Raw genomic sequence first — 21,629 nt, 5'->3', positions numbered from 1 at the left:
CACACCCCCTTCACCCCAGGCACTGATCGTATGGTGGGTTCCCAGGTCTTGTGCAGGTTAAAATGCTTCTCTAAGGGCTTCGTGACTGGCAGTAAGCGCTTTAAGCTAAAATCGGCTTGTGGTCTGGGCCCACCCATCCCTGGAATATGGCCAAGAGCTTTTCCAGAACTGAATCCGGCCCCTGGCTGAAAGAGGTTCAACACCCCTGCCATAAAACAATTAAAACGTCAGTGACAACCATATACAATTCAACTGATGCATCACAGAGCCCATCAGATACCGCCCAATGCCTGCGAACACAGGAAAATCGTACCCTGGCTCCAAAAAGATGACAAGCTTTCAAGAATGTCCTCCAGGGAAGCTGAGGTGGTGCCTCAGTTTGGAAGGAGTTCTGAAAGTGCTGGGGTTCAAAGCCTGCACAGGATCACTGCTACAGTCTAGCGGAGGAAGCCCTCCTTACTTCTAAGAGGGAACAGGCTTGGAGTTGCTCGGTGGGCAGGGACGTGTACTCTGTGCATGCTCAGGAGTACCGTTATGCAGCAAAGCCAAATGCCCATTATGTCAGGCAGGCAGGGTGGAAAGGATGTGTGTGTGTGTGTGTGTGTGTGTGTCTGTGTGTGTGTGTGTGTGTGTGTGTGTGTGAACTGCATCCTATATTTATTTATTGTATTTATTGCATTTATATCCTGCCTTCTTTCCTCTTGCAAGGAACCCAAGGTGGCTTACGTCATCCCCCTCCTCCCCATTTTATCCTCACAACAACAACCCTGTGGGGTAGGTTGGGCTGAGAGTCTGTGTCGGGCCCAAAGTCACCCAGTGAGCTTCCATGGCTGAGTGGGGACGAGAACCCAGGTCTCCTGGCTCCCAGTCCAACACTCTCGCCACTACGCCACACACGCCTATCGAACAGATCTGCTCCTATTTACTCAGCAAACTACATCACTGACCCATTTTTTGATCTTACTAGAGCAGCTTTCCCCAACTTCCGTCAGCCCTCCAGATGTTCTAGACTACAAAACCCAGGATTCTGGTAACTTGGTCATGCTGGCAGGAGCTGAAGTCCAAAACAACAGAAGGGCACCAGATTGGGGAAGCCTGTGGGAGTGTGTGTGTGCCAAAGAGAGAGAATAGATGAGAAAGACAGTATGGTGCAGTGGTTGGAGTATGGACTCTGGACAAAGAAATACAATTCATGTCCCCACTCAGATGGTAGCAGCGGAGGTGGGTGGCTCTGATGTCAGCGGGGTGGTGAATCCTCTCCGGGTTTCAGTCAGAACTCTAAACATGCATAGGATTGTAGGACATTTTTCTATCTAAACATTCATAGGAATGTAGGACTTTTCTTCTGTCTGAAAATGCGTATGATTGCACCCGAAGAATGCTATCTAAAGGAGCTATCGTTCTGACTGAAACCCAGAGCGGATTCACCGCCCCACTGATATCAGAGCCACCCGCCTCCACTGGACAGCAGTGAGGTGTACTGGTTAGAGAGTTTGAATGGGACTTGGGAGATCTGGATTCTAGTCCCCACTCAGCCATGAATCTAACTGAATGACCTTGGTCCAGTTCCTCTCTCTTGACCTAACCTACTCCACAGGGTTGTTGTAAGGATAAAATGGGAAGAGGGGAATAACCACATTCACCAACCCAAAATCCTCGGAGGAAGGGTGGGATCACATATAAATAAAATATCTATGAGTATTATTTGCCGCTGGGGAACTTAAAGGCCTCCATATGTGGCTGGACTCCAAATCCCCTTTTCCCTGTCCACTGTTTATGCTGGCTAGGGCTGATGGAAGCTAGTGTGTGTATGTATGTGTATATAACACACACAGACACACACACACTTACTTTTTCTTTTTTTAACTGGCCTATACGTTTAAAAAAAAGTCTGCTGCCAAGTAATGTGTATTTTTAACAAATCTTTTTTAATTAATTTAAATTTTAATTAAAAATTAATTTTAAAATTAAAAATTAAAAATATAATTTTAATGAATCCTGCTCCGTTGTGGATTTTGTGTTTTTATTTTGTTTCTTATTGTGTGTCAGCTCCACCTCAAATGGCCAGGAACAGAATGAGGTCATTGGCAATTCCCCAGTCCGGATCCTAAACTTTAAGGCCACATTGCCCAGTAAGACCCAGGGGCAGAGACGACTGTCTGTTCCGCTTTCTTACCTGCCGAGGACTTTTCATCAAAGATGCAACCCGACAGGTGTTCATCTTCTGCAACAGCACCCGGGTACTGGGCACAAAACTCCAGGAGCGGCCCAGCGCTGGTTTAAGGTGGCCGTTGCTGGCATCTCTGGTCACGTGATTTGTCAGCTAGAAGGGAGCAGCTGGTGTGTCTTATTCATTTTAAATATTTCTATACCTCCAGTCATGGACAGCATATTCAGGCAACGCACAACAACAGAGCAACCATATAAATATACATTATTGTTGAAACAAAGCACAACTATACAACATCAGCAGCAGGCCCTAAATTAGAAATCAGAAGGACCGGAGTCATAACTCAGTCAACGCCAAGGTGAATAAATGTTTTCAACGTGCTTCAACGTGTTAGCCAGGGATAACACCCCAGCCTGTCCCACCAATCAGAGGAGATGAACTTAAATAGGAAGACACTCTCAGGGTGCAATCCTATGCATTTTCAGACAGAAAAGATGTCCCACATTCCTATGAATGTTTAGATAAAAAAAAGTCCTACAATCCTACGCATGTTTAGACAGAAAAAAGTCTTATAACTCCCAGCGTTCCCCAGCTGGCTGGGGAATGCTGGAAGTTATAAGACTTTTTTCTGTCTAAACATGCACAGCACTGCACCCTAAATCACCTTTTGGAGCTAGGAGATATGCCTGGAAAGATGTCAGTTAAAAATGGCAATTGCTCTACCTACTACCGGTAGGCCTGGCATATAAAAGACTGAGTATTTGACAGTGCAGGGGAGTGCCTGCGTGTGCTGTTGACGGGGAGAAACTTCGCAGGGGTCCGGGGACCAATTTCCACCCCCCGCACCTGCCCGGGGGCCACAACCCTGCCGCCTACAGAGGAGAAAAACGGGCGGCTTTCACTTGTTTACAAGCGAAGCGCATCCATTTCAGCCGTGGCAATCGTTTGCCGCCACGAACGTTGGCCGCTCAGGGGTGAGCACCCACACCAGGGGACAGCATGGTCCACACATGGCCTGCGGGCTCCCCATCCCGGTTGGGCCAGGAACAGACCCTCTCCCTCCCCTCGGCATTCTCTCCCTACCGAGCAGAAAGGTTGGAGTAGCCGAATGGCACTTACCACGACAGCCGTTCCAAACTCTTTGGTGATGGTTTTCAGCTCCCAAGCCAAGTGCATCATGAGGGCCATGCCTGGGGAGGGGCGGGGGGGGGGGGGGAGAGAGAATGTAGTCCTCCATCAGCAGGGACCAGGACATATCTGCAACCGCAATCCCGCTGGAAGGGTGGAGGTAGAGACGGGCGCACCTAGGGACGGGCCCCGGATCTTTTTTGAGCTGTGCCCCAGATCTTTTAAGCTGTCCCAATTGTCATTTTTTTTACATTTTCCCATTGACTTGCATTAGAAAATAGAAATGGACATAATTTTTTTGGTTTGTGTGATAAATACATGAAATACAGAGGCCTGGTAGCTCCCATGGTGCTGATTGAACCTGCCAAATTAGAGGCAGTTAGACCCAGTGGCTTTTGTGCTAGTCACAGGCACAATTTGCTTTTTTCAAGAAAATCTGTCCAAGGAAAGAGCTATAGTTCTTTTGCACTTCCACATAAGTGCATGGCGCTTGGGGACCTGGCAGCCCCCATAGAGCTGACTGCCAAATTTCAGACAGTTAGGCCCAGTGGTTTTTGTGCTAGTCACGGGCACAATTTGCTTTTTTCAAGAAAACCTGTCCAAGCAAAGAGCTATAATTCTTTTGCACTTCCACATAAGTGCATGGCGTTTGGGGACCTGGCAGCCCCTACAGAGCTGACTGAATCTGCCAAATTTCAGACAGTTAGGCCCAGTGGCTTTTGTGCTAGTCACAGATACAATTTGCTTTTTTCAAGAAAATCTGTCAAAGTAAAAAGCTATTTTTGTGTACATAAGTGCATGGAATTTGGGGGCCTGGAAGCCTCTCTGGAGCTGACTGAACCTGCCAAATTTCAGACAGTTAGGTCCAGTGGCTTTTGTGCTAGCCATGCATAAAGTTTCCATTTCTCAGAGACTAAAACAAAAAGTAAAAACTGTCAAGCCACACATGGGATTAGAGATCTTAATCAGAAGGTGCTTAAGGTGACCATTAGGAGGTCACTATCCCTAATCTCTGATGTAGGGTTTTTTGTTTTTAAGTGCAAAAAACCTCTCCCCCTTTACTTTTCTGCTCTTACATGCCCACTGTTGGGAGCTTGCTCACAATGAAATTTTGAAGAGGGAGAAGGAAGGGAAGAAAGAGTTCTGTGTGAAATACTGGTATTTCACACAGCATTTCACTGCCCCAAACTGGAACCTTTGGCTTCTGCAGTAGTAGCTTCAGTACAGCAAAGGATCCAATCAGCCTCCACAAACTTCTTTCTCCCCCTCCACTTCAATTTCTCCTAAATAGCTGTAGGACTCAAATAATCTCAAAGGGAGGATTAGGACTATGTGGCGTCTGGATCGAGGAACTGCTGGGGCTTTCAAATAGGTTCTAGAGGTTTTTTTAAAAAAGCTAGAAAAAGCCCTCAGCCACCTCACCTCATAAAGTTAATTTAAGTACGTGCAATCCTTGCAAACCCTGCACAGCCTCCTAAATTCCTCTCTGAAAGGAGCCACTTGGCTTAGGGAATTCTCTCTACACCCCCCCCCCCCACACACACACATTTCCAATCACCACTCTTCTTTTCTTCTTCCCTCCCCTATCCTATTCTTTCTTTCTCTTCTTTATTCCACCCAGGGCATATCTTGGGGAATTCTTAAATAGAATTCTCTTCCATGGGCAAGAGAAGTTCTGAACTGTATTTGACTTTATACAAACAGACAAGAGGGTTGGTTTCTCTCCTTCTCCCTCAAGCCTTTGAGAAAAGTGGGTTCACATGGTTGCAGAGAGACACATCTGGGGCTGTTCTGTTTGTCAGCTGCCATTATCCAGCAACAGGAAGGGCCGGAGCTCAGTGGCAGAGCCCCTGCTTGGCCTGCAGGAGGTCCCAGGTTCGATCCCGGCAGCTGCAGGTAGGGCTGGGAAAGCATCCTGCCTGAAACCCCGGAGAGCCGCTGCTGCCAGTCAGTGTCAACAATACCGAGCTAGATGGACCCAGGGTCGGACTCAGTACAAGGCAGCTTCCTATGTTCCTCTGAACAGAAAGCTTTAATAAAAATAGGAGTTTTTGGTTTGTTTTTTAAGTGGAGGGGAGATAAATATTGCAAATTTATGCAATCCTATGTATGCCTACTGAGAAGTCCCATTATGTTTAATGAGGCTTACCCTCAAGAAAGTGTGCACAGGTTTCCAGCACAAGTTACTTTTGCAGGGAGGTTTGTACCTTGATGTTCTGTCATGTTTACTCAGAAATAAGTCCTGAGTTATGAGCATGGTACTGCAGGCTTAATGCCTACCCAGTTCCGGCTAATTAATTGACTACCCTTTCAGCTCAGTCCTATGCATGTTTTGTCATCTGTGGGCGGTGATGGCGGTGGTTTTGCATGAACTCTAGCTTCAGTGGTGAGGGAAAGGCACTTAGTGCATGCTCAGAGTTTCTCCATAACTTAGCCCTAGGTCTGAAAACAGACTCATAGAGTTTTGAAAATAGACACATTGGCTGAGTCCTGGAGAAGTCTTGGCACAAATGAAGTTATGGGGAGGAAGATGCAATGAGAGCTTGTGCGTAACAAGGAGGAGGTAGAGGAGAGTTGCACAAAACAAAACATCTGTTTTTATGAAGAGTTGCTGGAGGATGGTAGGATGAGGAGGGATGGTTGCATGGAGGGGAATAAATTGTTAGGGGGAGAATCTAAGTGCTCAGTGGTGAAAGAAAAGCATTCTGCATAAGGTCAGAGGCACTCTCTCTTTAAGAAGATAAGAAGAGCCACGCTGCATCAGACCAAGGTCCATCTAGTCCAGCATTCTATTCACACAGTGGCCAGCCCACTAGCAGAACATGAGTGCAATAGCACCTTCCCACCCATGTTCCCCTGCTGCTAACATTGGTGAAATGTAAATAAATTCTAGTCATTCTAAATTTGCAGGCATGTATATCCTTCAGAAACGTTCGAGGTTTCTTGCCTGGGGGACACCTCTAATGACTTGTGCATTTTCATACAAATCTACCCAAACACTACTGGGGAGGGGGTGAATGGAAGGGAAAGCAAATCACTCCCTCCCCCAAAGTGGAGAACTTCCCTTCCACATGAACTGCTGCACCTAGCCTTCTGAAACTTTGCTGGTTTCTTACTTAGGGACAACTGTAGGCTGTCTGTAATTTTCAGAACAATGGTCCACAAGGAACATAGGGAGATAAGTATGTCCTCTTTTGGAGACCTCAAAATGTCAAGGCCACCCTTGCACAAAAACCCTTGTGGCTATCATTCTGAAGTTTGGTAGGCATCATCTCCTCTGATGGGGCAATGTATCCTGAAATTTGTATCCAGTTCTTCCAAGGAATAACAATGTTACTGGCAGTTCCCTTTAAAAGAAAATCAAAGTATGAACCCTGCACCTATTTTTTCTGACATTGGGCAGGTGTAATCCCCTTCTGGGGGGCTACTACTCCTGAAATTACCATCCAGTTCTGACCAAGAGAAAAAAGTTAGTTTTTTTCTAATTTCCCATGGAAATCAACAGGAAGCATAAAGACTCATTTTTCCAAACCTTGACTCAGGTTTGGTGCTGAGCTGAAGAGGACTGACTACAAACTGGCCCGAGCAGAAGCGGGATGTTTTCCAAAACGCTGGATCAGGGTCTGAGTTGAAAGGGGGGGGGGGGTCAGTGCACACTTCTTATGTATGTAATCTATACACACATGTAAGCATACCACATGCAACCCCCCACACACACACACACATATTAGAGGTCCGCTTAGACTCAGCAATATGTGTGTGTGTGGCATGCAAATTTGTGTTCTGGGCCTGTGCCCCAGATCTTTTAAGAACGTAGCAACGCCCCTGGGTGGCGTTATGAGCCCACCTTGTTATGAGTTGTCTCTGCTGCAACGCGAAGTCTTTTGCAGAAGTTTGATCCTGAATGGGTTATTAAGATCCCTTAATTTTTTAAAAACAGACTTGCCCCCAGGTGGAGCTCAGCACAACTAGAACTAGTCTGCTGACACAAACACACAGAGAAGCTGCTAAGGGGAGGTGGAACTGTGTTTACCTACCCAGGTTTTCCCAACCTGGTGCCCTTCATTTCATTTCATTTCTATACCGCCCACCAGCCAAAGCTCTCTGGGCAGTTTACAAAGATTAAAAACCTTAAAAATACAATATTACACATAGTATTAAAAAAACAATTTATATACAAACATATGACAGCACGCACACACACACACACACACACCCCTCTAAGCAATTTTAAACAATCAAAATTCAGAAAAATCCAGGACCTGATTAAAACCCCATCATATGCTGCCAAATGCCTGACAGAAGAGGAAGGTGGTGCCGAAAAGATAACAATGTTGATGCCAGGTGGGCCTCGCCGGGAGAACTGTTCCATAACTGAGGGGCCACCACTGAGAAGGCCCTCTCCCTTACTGCCAGATGTGTCGGACTCTACAACTCCCATAATCCCCAAACAGCATGGCCAGGCTGGCTGGGGCATGATGGGAGCCCTAGAGTTCCAGCAGATCTGGAGGAAAAGCCTGCCCCAGCATCAAGAACATGCATACGAGGTAATCCATTAAAACACCAGCAATTCATCAACTAGCAGCATGAGCCTATGAATATTTACTTGGAAGTAAGCCCCACCCCGTTCAATGGGTTTTACCCCCAGGTAAGCATGCAGCACAGAGTCCTTTAAACTGAGCAACCCCACTGTCTATGACAGGTTGCCATTCCAGTTTCCCCTGTTGCTGAGGGAAAGGGCAGTGCAGCTGAAGCCTGCTGCACATGGGAATCATGCATACCTTATTCCTAGTCTAACAGCCTTTCTACGCGAGGCTTCTACTGTGTGCTCGTGATTGCTCACGGTAGATTGCAGGTCCTTTACATGACATCGGCATCCTCCAGAGCCTCTCCCATGCTTTGAAACCCTTATTGCGGGTTTTTTTAAACTGAGGAAAGTGCAGTATTTATCTGAATGGTATTACACTTATAGTGTGTAATTGCACAATTCCGCTATGCCACAGCACCATCTAGTGGCTGCATAATGAAACATATAGAAAGGAACAGCCCCCCCCCCCCCGCCCCAAAGCACATGTAAAGGAGCTGATCTTAACCCTGCAAAGAATCCAGAAGCCTTGGTAAAGGTGCGGGATAAAAGGACAAATGATATTGTATGTACGTGCAGTAGATTCCTCGACTCTTGCCTATTGCATGTCTACACCCACGCCTCTCTGCTTGACACTTTACAACAGGGGAGGGTGACTTCCAGCCTGCGGCGGTCGCCCATCCGGCCTGTGGAGGCTCAGGCCCCTCTGTGGGCCCCACCCACTCCCCTCATCAAGCCCCACCCATCACCAAGCATCACCCCCTGGCAGGTGGGGTTATACGGAGGCTGGGAGAGGAATCCCTTTGTTATCTCCAGTCACAGATCGGAGATAACAAGGGACTGCGGGAATGGCAGCTTTGCCTGCCCTGCGTTTTCTCCCCAGTGGTGCGGCTCCTGGTGGCTGCACTGGAAGGCTGATCCTCCCAACACAGTCACCAGGAACCAGGAAATGACTACAGGGGAAGGTTCACACATCCCGACATCCTATGGCCTGCAGAGGGCTGTCTGGCTGACCTGCCCCATCTTGAAATGTTAAGGATAACCAGGGCTCTGCCTCACGGAGCTTACAATCTGGGCTGCTGCTCTGCAAAGCCATACGTGCACCGATGCACCAAAATCACACGTGCTCCCTGGGAGACAGACAGAGCCCTGCCGCTTACCATCAGGCTGCCGGCTTCCCAACAGAGGGCAGATGACGGCGGAGATGGAATCGACAACCAGAACCTTCACTGGCCGAGAGGCACCCATTATCTGAAGGAGCAACAGAACAAAAGGCAAATGGAGGGCGGGGGGGAAAGGGAATTAAAGAGGCCCTTCAAGAATAGAATGTAAGACAGTAGGATTCTAGGAACATAAGGCACCTGTAGCACTGCTTGGCTGTTGGGTGGGTCATGCAGTATGTGACCACAGGTTTGTTTGTTCTGGGCCCTCTCTGTGCCAAAAATTGGAATTCTATACCTAAAACTTCCTATGTAGATCAGGGGTGTCTGAGTAAGTCATGAGTTTCGAAGCCATGATTACAGCAAACCAGTGGGGCTCCAAAGGAGCTACCCAAGGTGCGTAGGGCGGTGAATCTGCTCCGGGTTTCCGTCAGAACCAGTCAGAATTCTAAAGGAATAAAGCTATCCACACCTTGGATAGCTCCTTTTGAGTTCTGACGGAAACCCGGAGCCGATTCATCACCCCACAAACATTGGAGCCCCCAGCTTCCACTGCAGCAGATGTGTCTGTCACTACGACTTTGCTTAAAGCAGGAGTGTTGAACCTCAGGCCCTCAGGCCAAATCTGGCCTGCCTGAGAACCCAATCCGGCCCTCTGAGTTTCCCCAGATGGACCGCTCCTCTCCTCCCTGACCACCAACTGTTTTGTTTCCGGGCTTACGTGTGTTTCCCACCCACCCCAACTCTAAAAAAATGGAAATGCCTTTCTTAAGCCTTAGTTCCCGGCTAAAACAAGGGGTTATTTCTTGTAGTTCTGCCCCTGCCCCTTTTGCTGTCACCCACCCCCCACCCCCAGGAATGCAGGCCTCAAGCTCTTTGCTGAAATTGAATTCAGATCTTGGGATGAAAAAGGTTCCCCACAGCTTCCCCAAAGTTTCTGCAATGGGGCATCTATTTCTGCACCTCTGGAAAGTCTCACCACTCAACGAGACTGGGGAGCGCTCATCTTCTTACACCCCTTAACCAAATCCTGCTTTCAATATGCGCTAGGGCCTTTCTCAACAGAAAATTTTTGGAGGGCCTTTTAAAAATCTAGGTTTCTGCAAAACCTTAGCTGCATCGAGAACAAGGAATGGAGGCTGCAGTTTTGCGGGCGGGGGGTGGGAGGGAGGGCAGTTTCCACAGCTTCAGTCGTTTTCGGACTCCACTCTGCAATCTCTTTCCAATGCCAGGAGACTCAGCCCTGGAAGGTATATATTCTTAACAGCAAAGGGCATAAGAATATCAGAACAGCCCTGCTGGATCAGACCCAGGGTCCATCTAGTCCAGCGTTCTGTTCACACAGTGGCCAACCAGCTGCCCACAGGAAACCCACAAGCGGGACATCTGTGCAACAGCACCCTCCCCACCCATGTTCCCCAGTAACTGGTGTACACAGGCAGACTGCCTCTGAGACCGGATGTAGCACAGAGTCATCAGAACTAGAAGCCACTGAAGGCCTTCTCCTCCGTGAATTTGTCCAACCCCCTTTGAAAGCCATCCAAAGCGGTGGCCATCACTGCATCCTGCGGTAGCAAATTCCATAGTTTGACTCTGTGCTGTGTGAAGACGTCCTTCCTTTTATCTGTCCCGAATCTCTCACCCATCAGCTTCATGGGACGACCCCGATGGGTACCAGTATTATGAGAGGGAGAAAAATGTCTCCCTCTCCACATTCTCCACACCATGCATAACTTTGTCCACCTCTATCATGTCTCTCCTCACCCTCCTTTCCGCTAAGCTAAACAGGCCCAGATGATGTAACCGTCCCTCGTAGGGGAGTTGCTCCAGCCCCTTGATCATTTTAGTTGCCTTTTTCCAACTGTATATTATTTTTGAGGTTCTGCTCATGAACAGGACTGTACACAGTATTCCAAGTGCGGTCGCACCATAGATTTGTATAAGGGCAGTGTGATCTTGGCAGTTTTATTTTCAATTCTTTTCCCAATTATGCCTGTGGAATTTGCCTTTTTCACGGCAGCCACACACTGGGTTGTTAGTATTAATATTATTATTAACCACTCTCTTGGCCGTTTACAAAGATTAAAAACCACAAAAAACACATTATACAGAATTCAAACCATTTACATAAACCCATATCCACAGACAGCATACACAGAGACAACATATACCACATTTTCATCGAGCTGTCCACCACAACCCCAAGATCTGCTTCTTGGTCGGTCCCCGCTAGCTCAGATCCCATCAGGCTATACTTGAAGTTGGGATTTTTCACACCAACGTGCATCACTTCACACTTGCTTACGCTGAACCGCAGTTGCCATTTGGATGCCCATTCTCATAGTTTGGAGCTCCTTGCAATCCCTTTCCATTTTAATCACCCTAAATAAAAAAGGACTGCGAGGAGCTTGTTAAGCATGTGCAGAATGCCATTCCTTTGCCACTGAGAAACTGCAGTCAGCCACAGGATGTCTGGGATTATGGGGCAAGGCTTCCCGGAGCAAGGGATGTCAGGGCTTGAGCTTCTAAGCAAAGTCAGTAAAGTTTCGGGCAAGGAGAAATGATCTGAGGAGCCCCCACCTGTTGGGCCATGCCGGTCCGGAACTCCTCCAATGCATCTAACATTCTGTAGGCATTGAACGCGTGAACAAGCTGGATTCTCCGCAGTGCCTCTGCCTATGGGGTGGGTGGGGAAGAAACCATGTAAGGCAGACATGAGCACAGCCAAGGATGCGTCCATGCCCTCTTATTCTGCAGCAGAAGTAACAATAATCATCCTAACTGGGTATGTAGCACCGCTTCTGAGTGCTCGAAACCATTCTGTATTCATTCCATTTCGCCAGCTTGGTACTCCCCAGACCGTTTCGCCATGCCGAGCAGGACTGATGGGCCAACCCACACTTTCAACGTTTGAATGGGTGGCATATAGTCCACCGCAGCTGGAGGGCCCCGGGTGGGGAAAGCTGGTCTAGGTCACAACAAAACGCTTAGCCTTCAAGGCGCATCAAGACTCTTCCTCGGTTTCCGAGTATCACCCACTCAGACGGGCAGGCGCTCTCAAGGTCGACCGGCACGGCAGGAAGTAAGGAGGTGGCCGCTCTTCCCAGCAGATGTACGCAAGCGGTTCACAAAAGGCTGGGAGAGAGCAGCTTGAGACCAAGCCTGGAACCTCTCATTCCCTCTATAGGACTCAGGTGCATGCCAACTGCCTATGATCAACACACTAGAACTACAGCATGGTACCCAAGCAGAAGGGGGACGGAGGACCATAGAGTAAGCCAGGGGTCCCCAGCCTGTTCGGACCCGCGGGCACATTTGGGAATTTGAGAAACTGCTGTGGGCACCACCACAAAATGCCTAATCAGTGGATCACCGCCTTGGCATCTATACATGTTGCATCTCCGGATCTTAGGCTGCGTCTTGTTCAGCAAAACCTTCTATTTTGTGTCTACTGGACACCACAACTCTCTTTAATAAGGGATTGCTGGTGGTGCAATACAGCCCATGCGTCTTTCAAACATATGTTTGGGTGATGTCCGGTAGTTGCTTCTTTTCGCGGGGAGGTTATTATACGGATAAATTTTGTACTGGAACAGTCTTTAATATTCACTGGTGTACATGCTCTTTTAAATTATTTACCTGCTTCATGGAAATTAACAAATGGTCTGCATAAATGGATTCTCCATGCCCTTTTGATGGCTAAAAGTCTGATATTACAACATTGGAAGGATAAATGATCACCTCCTTTAATGCAATGGATTGAGGGCCAAACAACGCTTTCAATGTTTGAATGGGTGGCATATAGACACCACCTTCAAATGGACGCTTATCTGGATCTCTGGCCTGCTTTTGTGGAAGCCTACGTAGAGTTGCTGGAAAGTGGTATGCATTTCATATGTATTCATTGCTGTGGATATATACGAATCCATGTATGTGTATTAAAAAACGGACTTTAAAAAAAAATTGTGGGTGCCTACGGGCACCCTGCCCACAGGCACCATGGTGGGGAGCGTGGTGTAATCATTCATCTTCAGAAGAGGTGAATGGGGACAAGATGGGAAGCTACCAAACAACTGGTGGTCAGGGGAAAGGGAAGCGGGTATGGCCATTAGGAAAACCCCAGAGGGCCCCAGACAGCCAGATATGGCCCACAGGCCTGAGGAACCCCACCTCTGCTGTACACCAAGGGTGCACGCGACACAGTAACTCGTGCGCCTCCCCACGTCCACAAAGCCAAAGAGGGGGGAGGATCCAAAAGGTCTCCAGATCTAGCCTTCCTCTTCTCAGGGTAGAAGACAGACACGTGGCTTGTTCCATGTCTGGTATTTGAATATCCTGCCACCCCCCGCCCCGCCACTGCCCTGGTTTGGCGGAGTACCTAGGGATGCATAAACATTTCATTTCAATTCGCAAATAATCCAAACATGCCCTGTTCGTGAATGGGGGTGCATTTCTTTCCAAAAATGTTTGCATGTCCCCCAACTTACAATCGCATTTGAAATATGTGTATTTTTTTTAAATGCCCACTTTGAAATAGGGATGCTGGAGAAATTCGAGATGAATTAAAATGAGCTCGGATTTCTAAGAATCCAACCTGCGGAATCCGCTGCGGAGCAACCCCCTCAGGCCATGCGGAGTCCGCGGACTTTCGGATGATTTTTTTAGTTTCCTGAAATTTACGCATATAAATCCGTAGAAAATTATGTTAAGTTACTGCTGAGGAAACGCTGAATGGAATTGGGGATAATACACTAAAAGTTACATACTGATTGAGGTAAATTATGTAAATACTTAAGCAAATATTTATGTAGTTATTTCTGTATTTTTCTGCATCACGAAAAAAAAATCGCATCTGTCTGTGGGCGGATGACAGACAGAAAAGCGCCTGACAATCCGCGAAATGCAGATGGAGCAGATTTTATCCAGTCTGTACATCCCTACTTTGAAATGCGCACTTTCTAAAAAAATACATACTTTCATGCTTTAGTCGACTGGGGGAAATGCACCCTTTTGAAAAACGCACATGGAAATTTGCAATTTTCCCAGTCAACGTGTGCACTTTCCCCATCCAAACGAACGGGGGGGGGGGGGGGAGAATACAGACCACAAACCAGAATAGGGGCGAGCTGAGCCAAGCTCTGAAGTGAAGTCTGGAGAAGTTTGGCAGGCTCGAATGTCCCTGGTACTCCCTGCTCCCTGGGATGCCCCCAGTTGAGAACAGTCACATGCACCCTCCTCGCCTTAATTCAGAATGCTGACCCCCTAGAAGACGCTTCCGGCCAGCACCAGACCGCGACAGCCATGACCTCTCCTCAGCGACCACTGACCTGCTCTTGCTCGTTCTGGGTCCCGCGCTCAAGCAGCTGCAGCAAGCGGGTGGCCGTGAACCCCCCTGTGGAGTCGACGTACAGGACGCCCTGCTTGAGGCTGTGAGACACGTTGGCTGCTATGCTGAGGCACACCTAGAACATATCAAGAGGGAGAGAACTCAGGTGAGGGCATCCTTTCCAAATCTGAAACACCGCTGCCCCTATGCCCCCGTGGCTGGCTGGGGAATGCTGCGAGTTGGAGGACTTTTTTCTGTCTAAACAAGCATAGGATTGTAGGACAGTTTACTGTCTAAACATGCATAGGGTTGTAGCACTTTTTTCTGTCTAAACATGCACAGGATTGTAGGACAGTTTACTGTCTAAACATGCATGGGGTTGTAGCACTTTTTTCTGTCTAAACATGCACAGGATTGTAGGACAGTTTACTGTCTAAACATGCATGGGGTCGTAGCACTTTTTTCTGTCTAAACATGCATAGCGTTGTAGCACTGTTTACTGTCTAAACATGCACAGGATTGTAGGACTGTTTACTGTCTAAACATGCATAGGGTTGTAGCACTTTTTTCTGCCTAAACATGCACAGGATTGTGCCCTAAGGCTGCAATCCTACTCACACTTACCTGGGAGTAAGTCCCATGGAACTCCATGGGACGTACTTCCAAGTAGACATTCGTAGGATTGCAATGTAAAAGCCATAGGATCCATCACCTGGGATTTCTTCCCATCAAGTTTACAGCCTTATTTCTCACAAACTGAAAACAAGGACAAACCATTGTTCTTTTCCTTACCAGTGACAAACTGCATTAACATTTTACCATCCTTCCACTAACATTTGGGATGCCTGCTAGAGGCCCAGTAAAATTGCTCTGGCGGCTGGAGGTAGCTGCCAGGTCCCCATGCCTACCCTATATAATGCCACCTGGCTGCAGCAAGGAAGAGACAGGAGGCAGAGCTCAGTATATCAGCTCAGCCAAGAGAACAACTCATCCCATCCATGAACTGTTTCCGTTCAAGCTGGTGATCATAAGAACTTGGTAACTTTTAAGAAATGGTGCCGGAGTTTGCTTGTTTTCCTTTTCCCTCCCAATCTCTTTCTCCTCTTGTGTGGTACCTTTTAGATTGGGTAAGGTTTGTCTTGTTTGTTACTGATCACAGGTAACAAACTTTGGGGGTCTTTTTGGCTGAAAAGTGTGGTAAAAATTTGGACATGTGCATGTGTATCTGCTCTGTTGATATGTTTGCAGCTGAACTGCTTTTATATTATTTATTTATGACATTTCTATACCGTCCGAGAGCCAAAGCTCTCTGGGTGGTCCACAATGATTCAAACCCATAAAATGTAAGACAATTTAATACACGATAAAGTTTTTAAAGTTTAAAACTACAGTATAAAAATAAAAACAATAACCAAATAGAACCTAGCCGCAGTACATGGTGCCCTCCAGATGTCCTCCAGATGTTTTGGAGGGCGTTATGCGCAGCATGTGACATGGTGCCCTCCAGATGTTTTGCGCGACAACTCCCATATTTCCTGACCATCAGCCATGCTGGCCGAGGCGTATAGGAGCTGTAGTCCAAAACATCTGGAGGGCACCTTGTTACCTACCCTTGCTTTAATATATAATCTAACGATATATGGAGAGAGAAGCAGCAGGAACAGTGCTACAGCCAATACCAAGATCTCTGACAGGTCAAGCGTTTGCTACTGCTAACACAATAGCCGCATACATGAACGCCACCCCCAAGATAGAAAGCAGCCGATGTTAAACAAAGCAGGAGCACACGGCTCAGATGAGATCACAGATCCCAAGATCAGCTTGGGAATGCACCAAGCAGAGGGTGCCATGACCCAGAAAGCAGAGTCTATCTGGGGAACTTCAAAGTGAACGCCTTCTCCGCGCTACCTGTGGAAAATCTTGGACACGGTCACTGGACAGTCAGTGAAATGCTTTCATCTGTGGCATGTTAGGAACAAACTAGTTCCTCCCCATTATAACCAGCAAAAATATACAAATTTGTTTCTGCTAATTTGGTCACACCTGGTTTCTGGGGCACCGCTTTCTCCCGTTCACTAGGGGTGAACACACATCTCAGCAGGGGTGTTCCCCCCAGGAAAGTGGACGAGAGCCATTCGCTGCCTCTATCCTCCGTCAGACGAACGATCTGAGCAGGGGCTTGGACAGGAGGGTCTTATAGGCCCCTTCCAACCCTACTATTCTATGATTCTATGAATGCAGGACTGCCTCCAAAAGAAAATAAAGGCGATTTGGAACGTCACTGGGCCGCTTCCTGTTCTCGCTGGTAAGGAAGGATTTTGAGCCAAAGTAGTTAGAGGTGGCAGAATCGAACGACAGGAGCCAAATCCTGCCTTCCACCCATCTTATAAGGCAGCCTTCCCCAACCTGCGGCCCTCCAAATGTGTTGGATCACAACTTCCGTCATCCTCAGCCAGCAGCGATGGGAGCTGCAGTCCAACACATCTGGAGGGCCCCAGATTGAGGACAGCTGCTATAAACAGTAACTATCTGCTGAACCGGTCTTCTCTTTGGAACACTGGAGTCAGCCTGCAGCTGCAGAACTGGTACCTCCCGGTTCCTGCAATAGGCAAGATGGAGTCATGGGCTCGACTTCCTGTTCCAAGATGCCTGCAGTTGTGGCAGGTGGCCAGCAGGGGGAGCATTGAGGTGCTGCTAGGTTTGCTCCCAACCCTAGGGGCAACCTGGCACCTTAGGGCTATAAGTCCCATCCTCCCAAATGGGGGTGATGGGAGTTGTGATCCACCACCTCTCAAGGGCCCCAGGTTGGAGAAGGCTGCTATAATGTAAACCAATATCCACGGACTGAAATCCTGCAAGGGGGGAGGCAACGTGCCTCTAACCACACGGAGAGGCTTTGCACCCTCCGCCCCTTCCACGCACCCTCGTATTCTTTCTGGCTCCAGGTGAAGACTGTTTTATTTTCCCAGGCATTTTAGCATTTTAGCTCTTTAGACTTTTAGCTTTGCTGTTTTAAATCTGTATTTTAAATCCCTGTACTGCTCTGCTGCTAGGTTTTATTCTGGTTGTGTTGTTTTCTGTGGTTTTAATGTTTTATATATTTTGTGTTGTTTTATGGTGTGCTCTTTGGTTTTAATTTTTGTGAACCGCCCAGAGAGCGTCGGCTATTGGGCGGTATAGAAATTAAATAAAATAAATAAATAAATAAGAATACGAGCCCTCCTTCTGCGCACACCTGCCTACCTGTCATTATAGGACAGGGGTGGGGGGAACCTGTGGCCCCCAGATGTAGTTGGACGCCAACTCCCATTGGTCCGGATCCCTGATCTGATGGGAACTGGATTCCTACCACACCCGGAGGCCGACACAGGGTCCCCACCCTGGTGATGGGCGCTTCACTACGGTGACACGAACATCAAAAGACCACCAGCGGCGGCGCCTGGATGCGTCATCCAGGAACGGGCCTACCTGCGTCTTGCCGGTGCCGGGGGCTCCCACGAGCTCCATCACTTCCCCAGTATACAAGCCCGAGTCCAGCAGCTTGTCCAAGCTGAAAAGAGCAATTGGGAGGGGAATGAGGATTTCAGAACACAGGAAGCCCAGTTACTTATTTATTATCACATTTCTATCCTGCCTGTTTTCCTCTTCCAAGGAACCCAAGGCAGCTTACACAGTCTTTCTCCTCTCCATTTTATCCTCACAATAACCCTGTGAGGTAGGTTAGGCTGAGAGCCTGTGACTGGCCCAAAGTCACAGTCCAACACTCTTAACCACTATACCACACTTCTGCATGTCCAGGAGTTCATTTAAGGCCCTCCAAATGTTTTGGCTACAACTCCCTTCATCCCTCACCATTGGCCATGCTGGCTAAGGCTGATGGGAGTCGTGGCCTCCAGATGTTTTGGTGTACAAGTTGCCCCTTGTACCCCTGACTTGGGGCTTAGGGCACCCTCTGAGGTAGGCTGGGCTGAGAGCCAGAGACTGGCCCAAAGTCACCCAGTGAGCTTCATGGCCAAGTGGGGACTAGAACCTAGATCTCCTGAGCCCAAGTCCAACACTCTAACCACCACACCACACTACCATCTTTTAACGTTCTTACCGACACCTCGCTCTCTTCCATCCTTGTGTCTGAAGGCAGGGTCCTCAGCCAGATTCACAAATCCAGCTTCGCAGTTTGCCTCAGACAGAGGGACCAGCAGCACAAGGAACGGGGCCTTCTCGGTAGTGGCCCCCCGCTTGTGGAACTCTCTTCCAATTGATGCCAGCCAGGTCCCATCGTTACAGGCCTTCAAGCGGGCCCTAAAGACTTATTTATTTACCTTGCCCTATAATTGAGTCAGGACTCTACTGGGTGACATTGCATAGATGGTGTTACCTGGTTTTAATTGTTCATGTTTATTATTTATGGATTTAAAGTGTTTTTATCCTGCTCTTCACCCAAAAAGGCTCCCGAAACAGCTCACATGCAATCAGTCAAACAAGACAATCACTGCCACAGACTTCTAATCGAAAAAGACACAACCCACAAAGAAAAAGAGATGGAGAGGGAAGAGGGGGAAAAATGGAAAGCTATCATTGGCCATGTATGTCAAGGGGCATCGCTCTATCCCTCACCACCTCTGTGGTGAAACCCTGATATACTTTAGGGTGGGAGTTAGAGAGCTCTTTAAAAGAACATTTACATCAGTAAATACTAAATTACTTACCTGCTTCTTGGAACGTAACACATGGTCAGTGTAAATGGATTTTCCGTGCCTTTTTGGTTGCTAAAAGACTGATACTACAATATTGGAAAGATAAAAGCTCACCGCCTATAATGCAACGGACTGAACAACAATAGCGACATTTGAAAGAGTGGCATATAGGCGTAACTTGCAAATGGACTTATATGCGGTCTGCTTTTACTGAAGTTTATGTCTAACCTTCCCCCTCCCCGTTTTTTCTCGAATATGGTAATGTTAGAAACTGAGGATTTTGAATATGTTGTTGTACTTTTATTTCATTCTTTTTTTTAGGTTTTGTGAAGTTTTCAGTTTGTTTTGTAAAAATTCACAATAGAAGAAGAAGAAGAAGAAGAAGAAAGGGTGGGAGTTTGAGTGGCAGGCCCATTTTAGGCCCGGAGCACTAAGTAAGACCCAGTTGCAGCTGCAGCCTCTCTTACCTTTGGTTCCCTGTCGACAAGATGGCCGTGGTGCTCTTGAGCTCTTCATAAAGGTCCGCCCCGTTGACGGGGAAGGAGGAAAACTGCGCCAGCAACACACGCCTGACCGCGACCAAGGCCTGAAAAAAGAAGCAGAGGGGTGAAGGCGAGGCCTGCGGTCAGAGCTGGGGGAGAACCTCCGGCAAAGCCGAGCTCTGTATTAACGGCAAGGAGCAAAAATTACTGGGAGCTTGAGGAGCAAAGGGCCTTTGACAGAGACAGAGACAGGCCTGTCCATCAATTAGCACAACTTTCCCCGACCTGGCACTCTCCAGAACGGTTGGACTACAGTTCCCACCATCCCCAGCCAGGTGGGGGATGATGGGAGCTGAAATCCAACACCATTGGAAGTTGCCAGATTGGGGAACATTCAACCAGCATCTTACGAATCAGCCTGCAAAACAGCCCATTAGAGCACAAGATGGCATCTTCCAAGTGTGCTGGACCGCAACTGCATGGCTGGCTGGGAGATTCTGGGAGTTGTGGTCCAAACACATCTGGAAGGCACAGGTGGGGAAGGCTGCACTAGAGAGCTCTGAACAAAGAAGAAAAAGATCCATGCCACAGGTGACTCTTTTACGAGGCAAAGTGACTTGGCGGTAACGTTAATCAGAACCGAGACGGAAACAGACAAATCCAACCCCCAGGGCACACCATCCAGCAGGGAGATGAGCGAGCCTCACCGAAAACTCCCAGGAGCTAAGCAACAACAGGGTAGCCGCTGGCCACATCACAGGCACTAGCCAACTGGTGATCTCTGCCATAGCGCTCTTTGCACAGCTGCTGTCCATTTCAACGAGGCTTGCTCAGAAGAACTCCTGCTGGATTGTGCCCCACTTTTAATTAGCAGGAGGAAGGGGGCACCGTTTGGATTTTTCACTTCAAGCACCAAAAATGGCCTAAGCCGGCCCTGATCTCCATTCCTGGAAATAACCTGCAGAGCTTATCAAAATGTTGCCGCTTCTGCGGAGACGACAGCGGACGCAAGATCACCCAGTGTTTAGCGACCGACTACAATGAAATCTCGAGGTATCTTTGCTCGGCTCTTGTTTGGTTGGGAATCAACAAAGCAAGAGTAGAATGGGAAAGTATTTTGCATGCTGAAAAATACAATATTAAAACTGTCTTGAGAAGTTTTGAAACCCCACAAAGTAAATATTAGCAATCCCTTACGTGCAAAATATCCCTTTAATAAACTGCTTGTTCAATAGTTCATCCTGTCTCTAGTTTTGGTGTCTATCTCACGCGTAAGCCTCTTAGACCAGCTACTAGGAGGTTTTTAAGCATTCTAACAGGATTGGTGGCAGCAGAAAAGGGTCAGCTTGTGGACCTCTGAGTGACAGTGGCAGAGAGCTCCTTAAGCCCAGAAATACAAGCATTTGCTCTAAAGACAAAACCCCATAGGTGGGATTGCCAGTGAAGGCGCAGCTTCCCTGGCAGTGCTAGGGAGAGGAAACCCCCATATGTTTTCTTACCTTGTAAGACAAGGAACACTTCTGGGCAATTTCCTCCAGATCCGAGGAGACGAGATCCACCACTATAAAAGAGTTTGGGGGGAGGAAAAATGATCAGCTGGAAAAAGCCCCAAACGCTGCATACCCAGCTATAGCACAGAACGTCTATTTTGACTGATCACCCCCCATCTCCACCAGGCCACACTCCCTGCCCCCCCAAACCTGCCAAGCCCCACCTCCTGGCCAGCCTCTGGCTCCACTCTAACTAGGAATTTGGGAACCCCAAGCATGACACAGCCTGAAATCCAAGGCCGTTTATACGGGCACGAGACCTTTGAGCCTTGCTGGGGAGCAAAGAAGAGGGGCGGAGTGCTGCCAACTCACCTCGGCTTCTGGGAGGCCTCTGCCCGGCCACTGCAAAAAGGGCACTGGCCATGGCGGGCCTGTGACCTGTCCCTGCAGTGCCCATATGCCAGACTCCTCCCTTCCCTCCCCCTCAGCCCACCCCACCCCTGCTGTTTCTTCCGCTGCACGGACAAAAAACGGGGCTGGCAAGCTTGAGATTGCAAGCCAGGCTTTCTGGTTCCTGTTTTACCTTCTCCACAG

At 48.1% G+C, this 21,629-nt stretch overlaps 1 protein-coding gene across 5 annotated transcripts in view; it reads right to left on the bottom strand.

Annotated features, from left to right (window-relative positions):
* Positions 1-21,629, bottom strand: part of RAD51D (RAD51 paralog D) — a 33,563-nt gene that overhangs the window by 6,181 nt on the left and 5,753 nt on the right. For all 5 annotated transcript variants that reach the window (XM_084822834.1, XM_084822835.1, XM_084822833.1 and 2 more), the window contains 8 exons: positions 21,045-21,106; positions 19,531-19,649; positions 17,838-17,919; positions 14,371-14,505; positions 11,624-11,719; positions 9,044-9,134; positions 3,290-3,360; positions 2,177-2,323 (listed from right to left, as the gene is read on the bottom strand). In XM_084822834.1, the coding sequence (XP_084678960.1) occupies positions 2,177-2,323; positions 3,290-3,360; positions 9,044-9,134; positions 11,624-11,719; positions 14,371-14,505; positions 17,838-17,919; positions 19,531-19,649; positions 21,045-21,106 (803 nt within the window). The remainder of the gene's footprint in view (positions 1-2,176; positions 2,324-3,289; positions 3,361-9,043; positions 9,135-11,623; positions 11,720-14,370; positions 14,506-17,837; positions 17,920-19,530; positions 19,650-21,044; positions 21,107-21,629) is intronic.

Source organism: Heloderma suspectum, chromosome 16 (genome assembly GCF_057233095.1).
Source record: "Heloderma suspectum isolate Gila_16-S chromosome 16, 16-S_ref, whole genome shotgun sequence".
Lineage (NCBI taxonomy): Eukaryota > Metazoa > Chordata > Lepidosauria > Squamata > Helodermatidae > Heloderma > Heloderma suspectum.
Note: the sequence above shows the minus strand (reverse complement) of the source record. Positions and strands in the feature narration are given on the sequence as shown.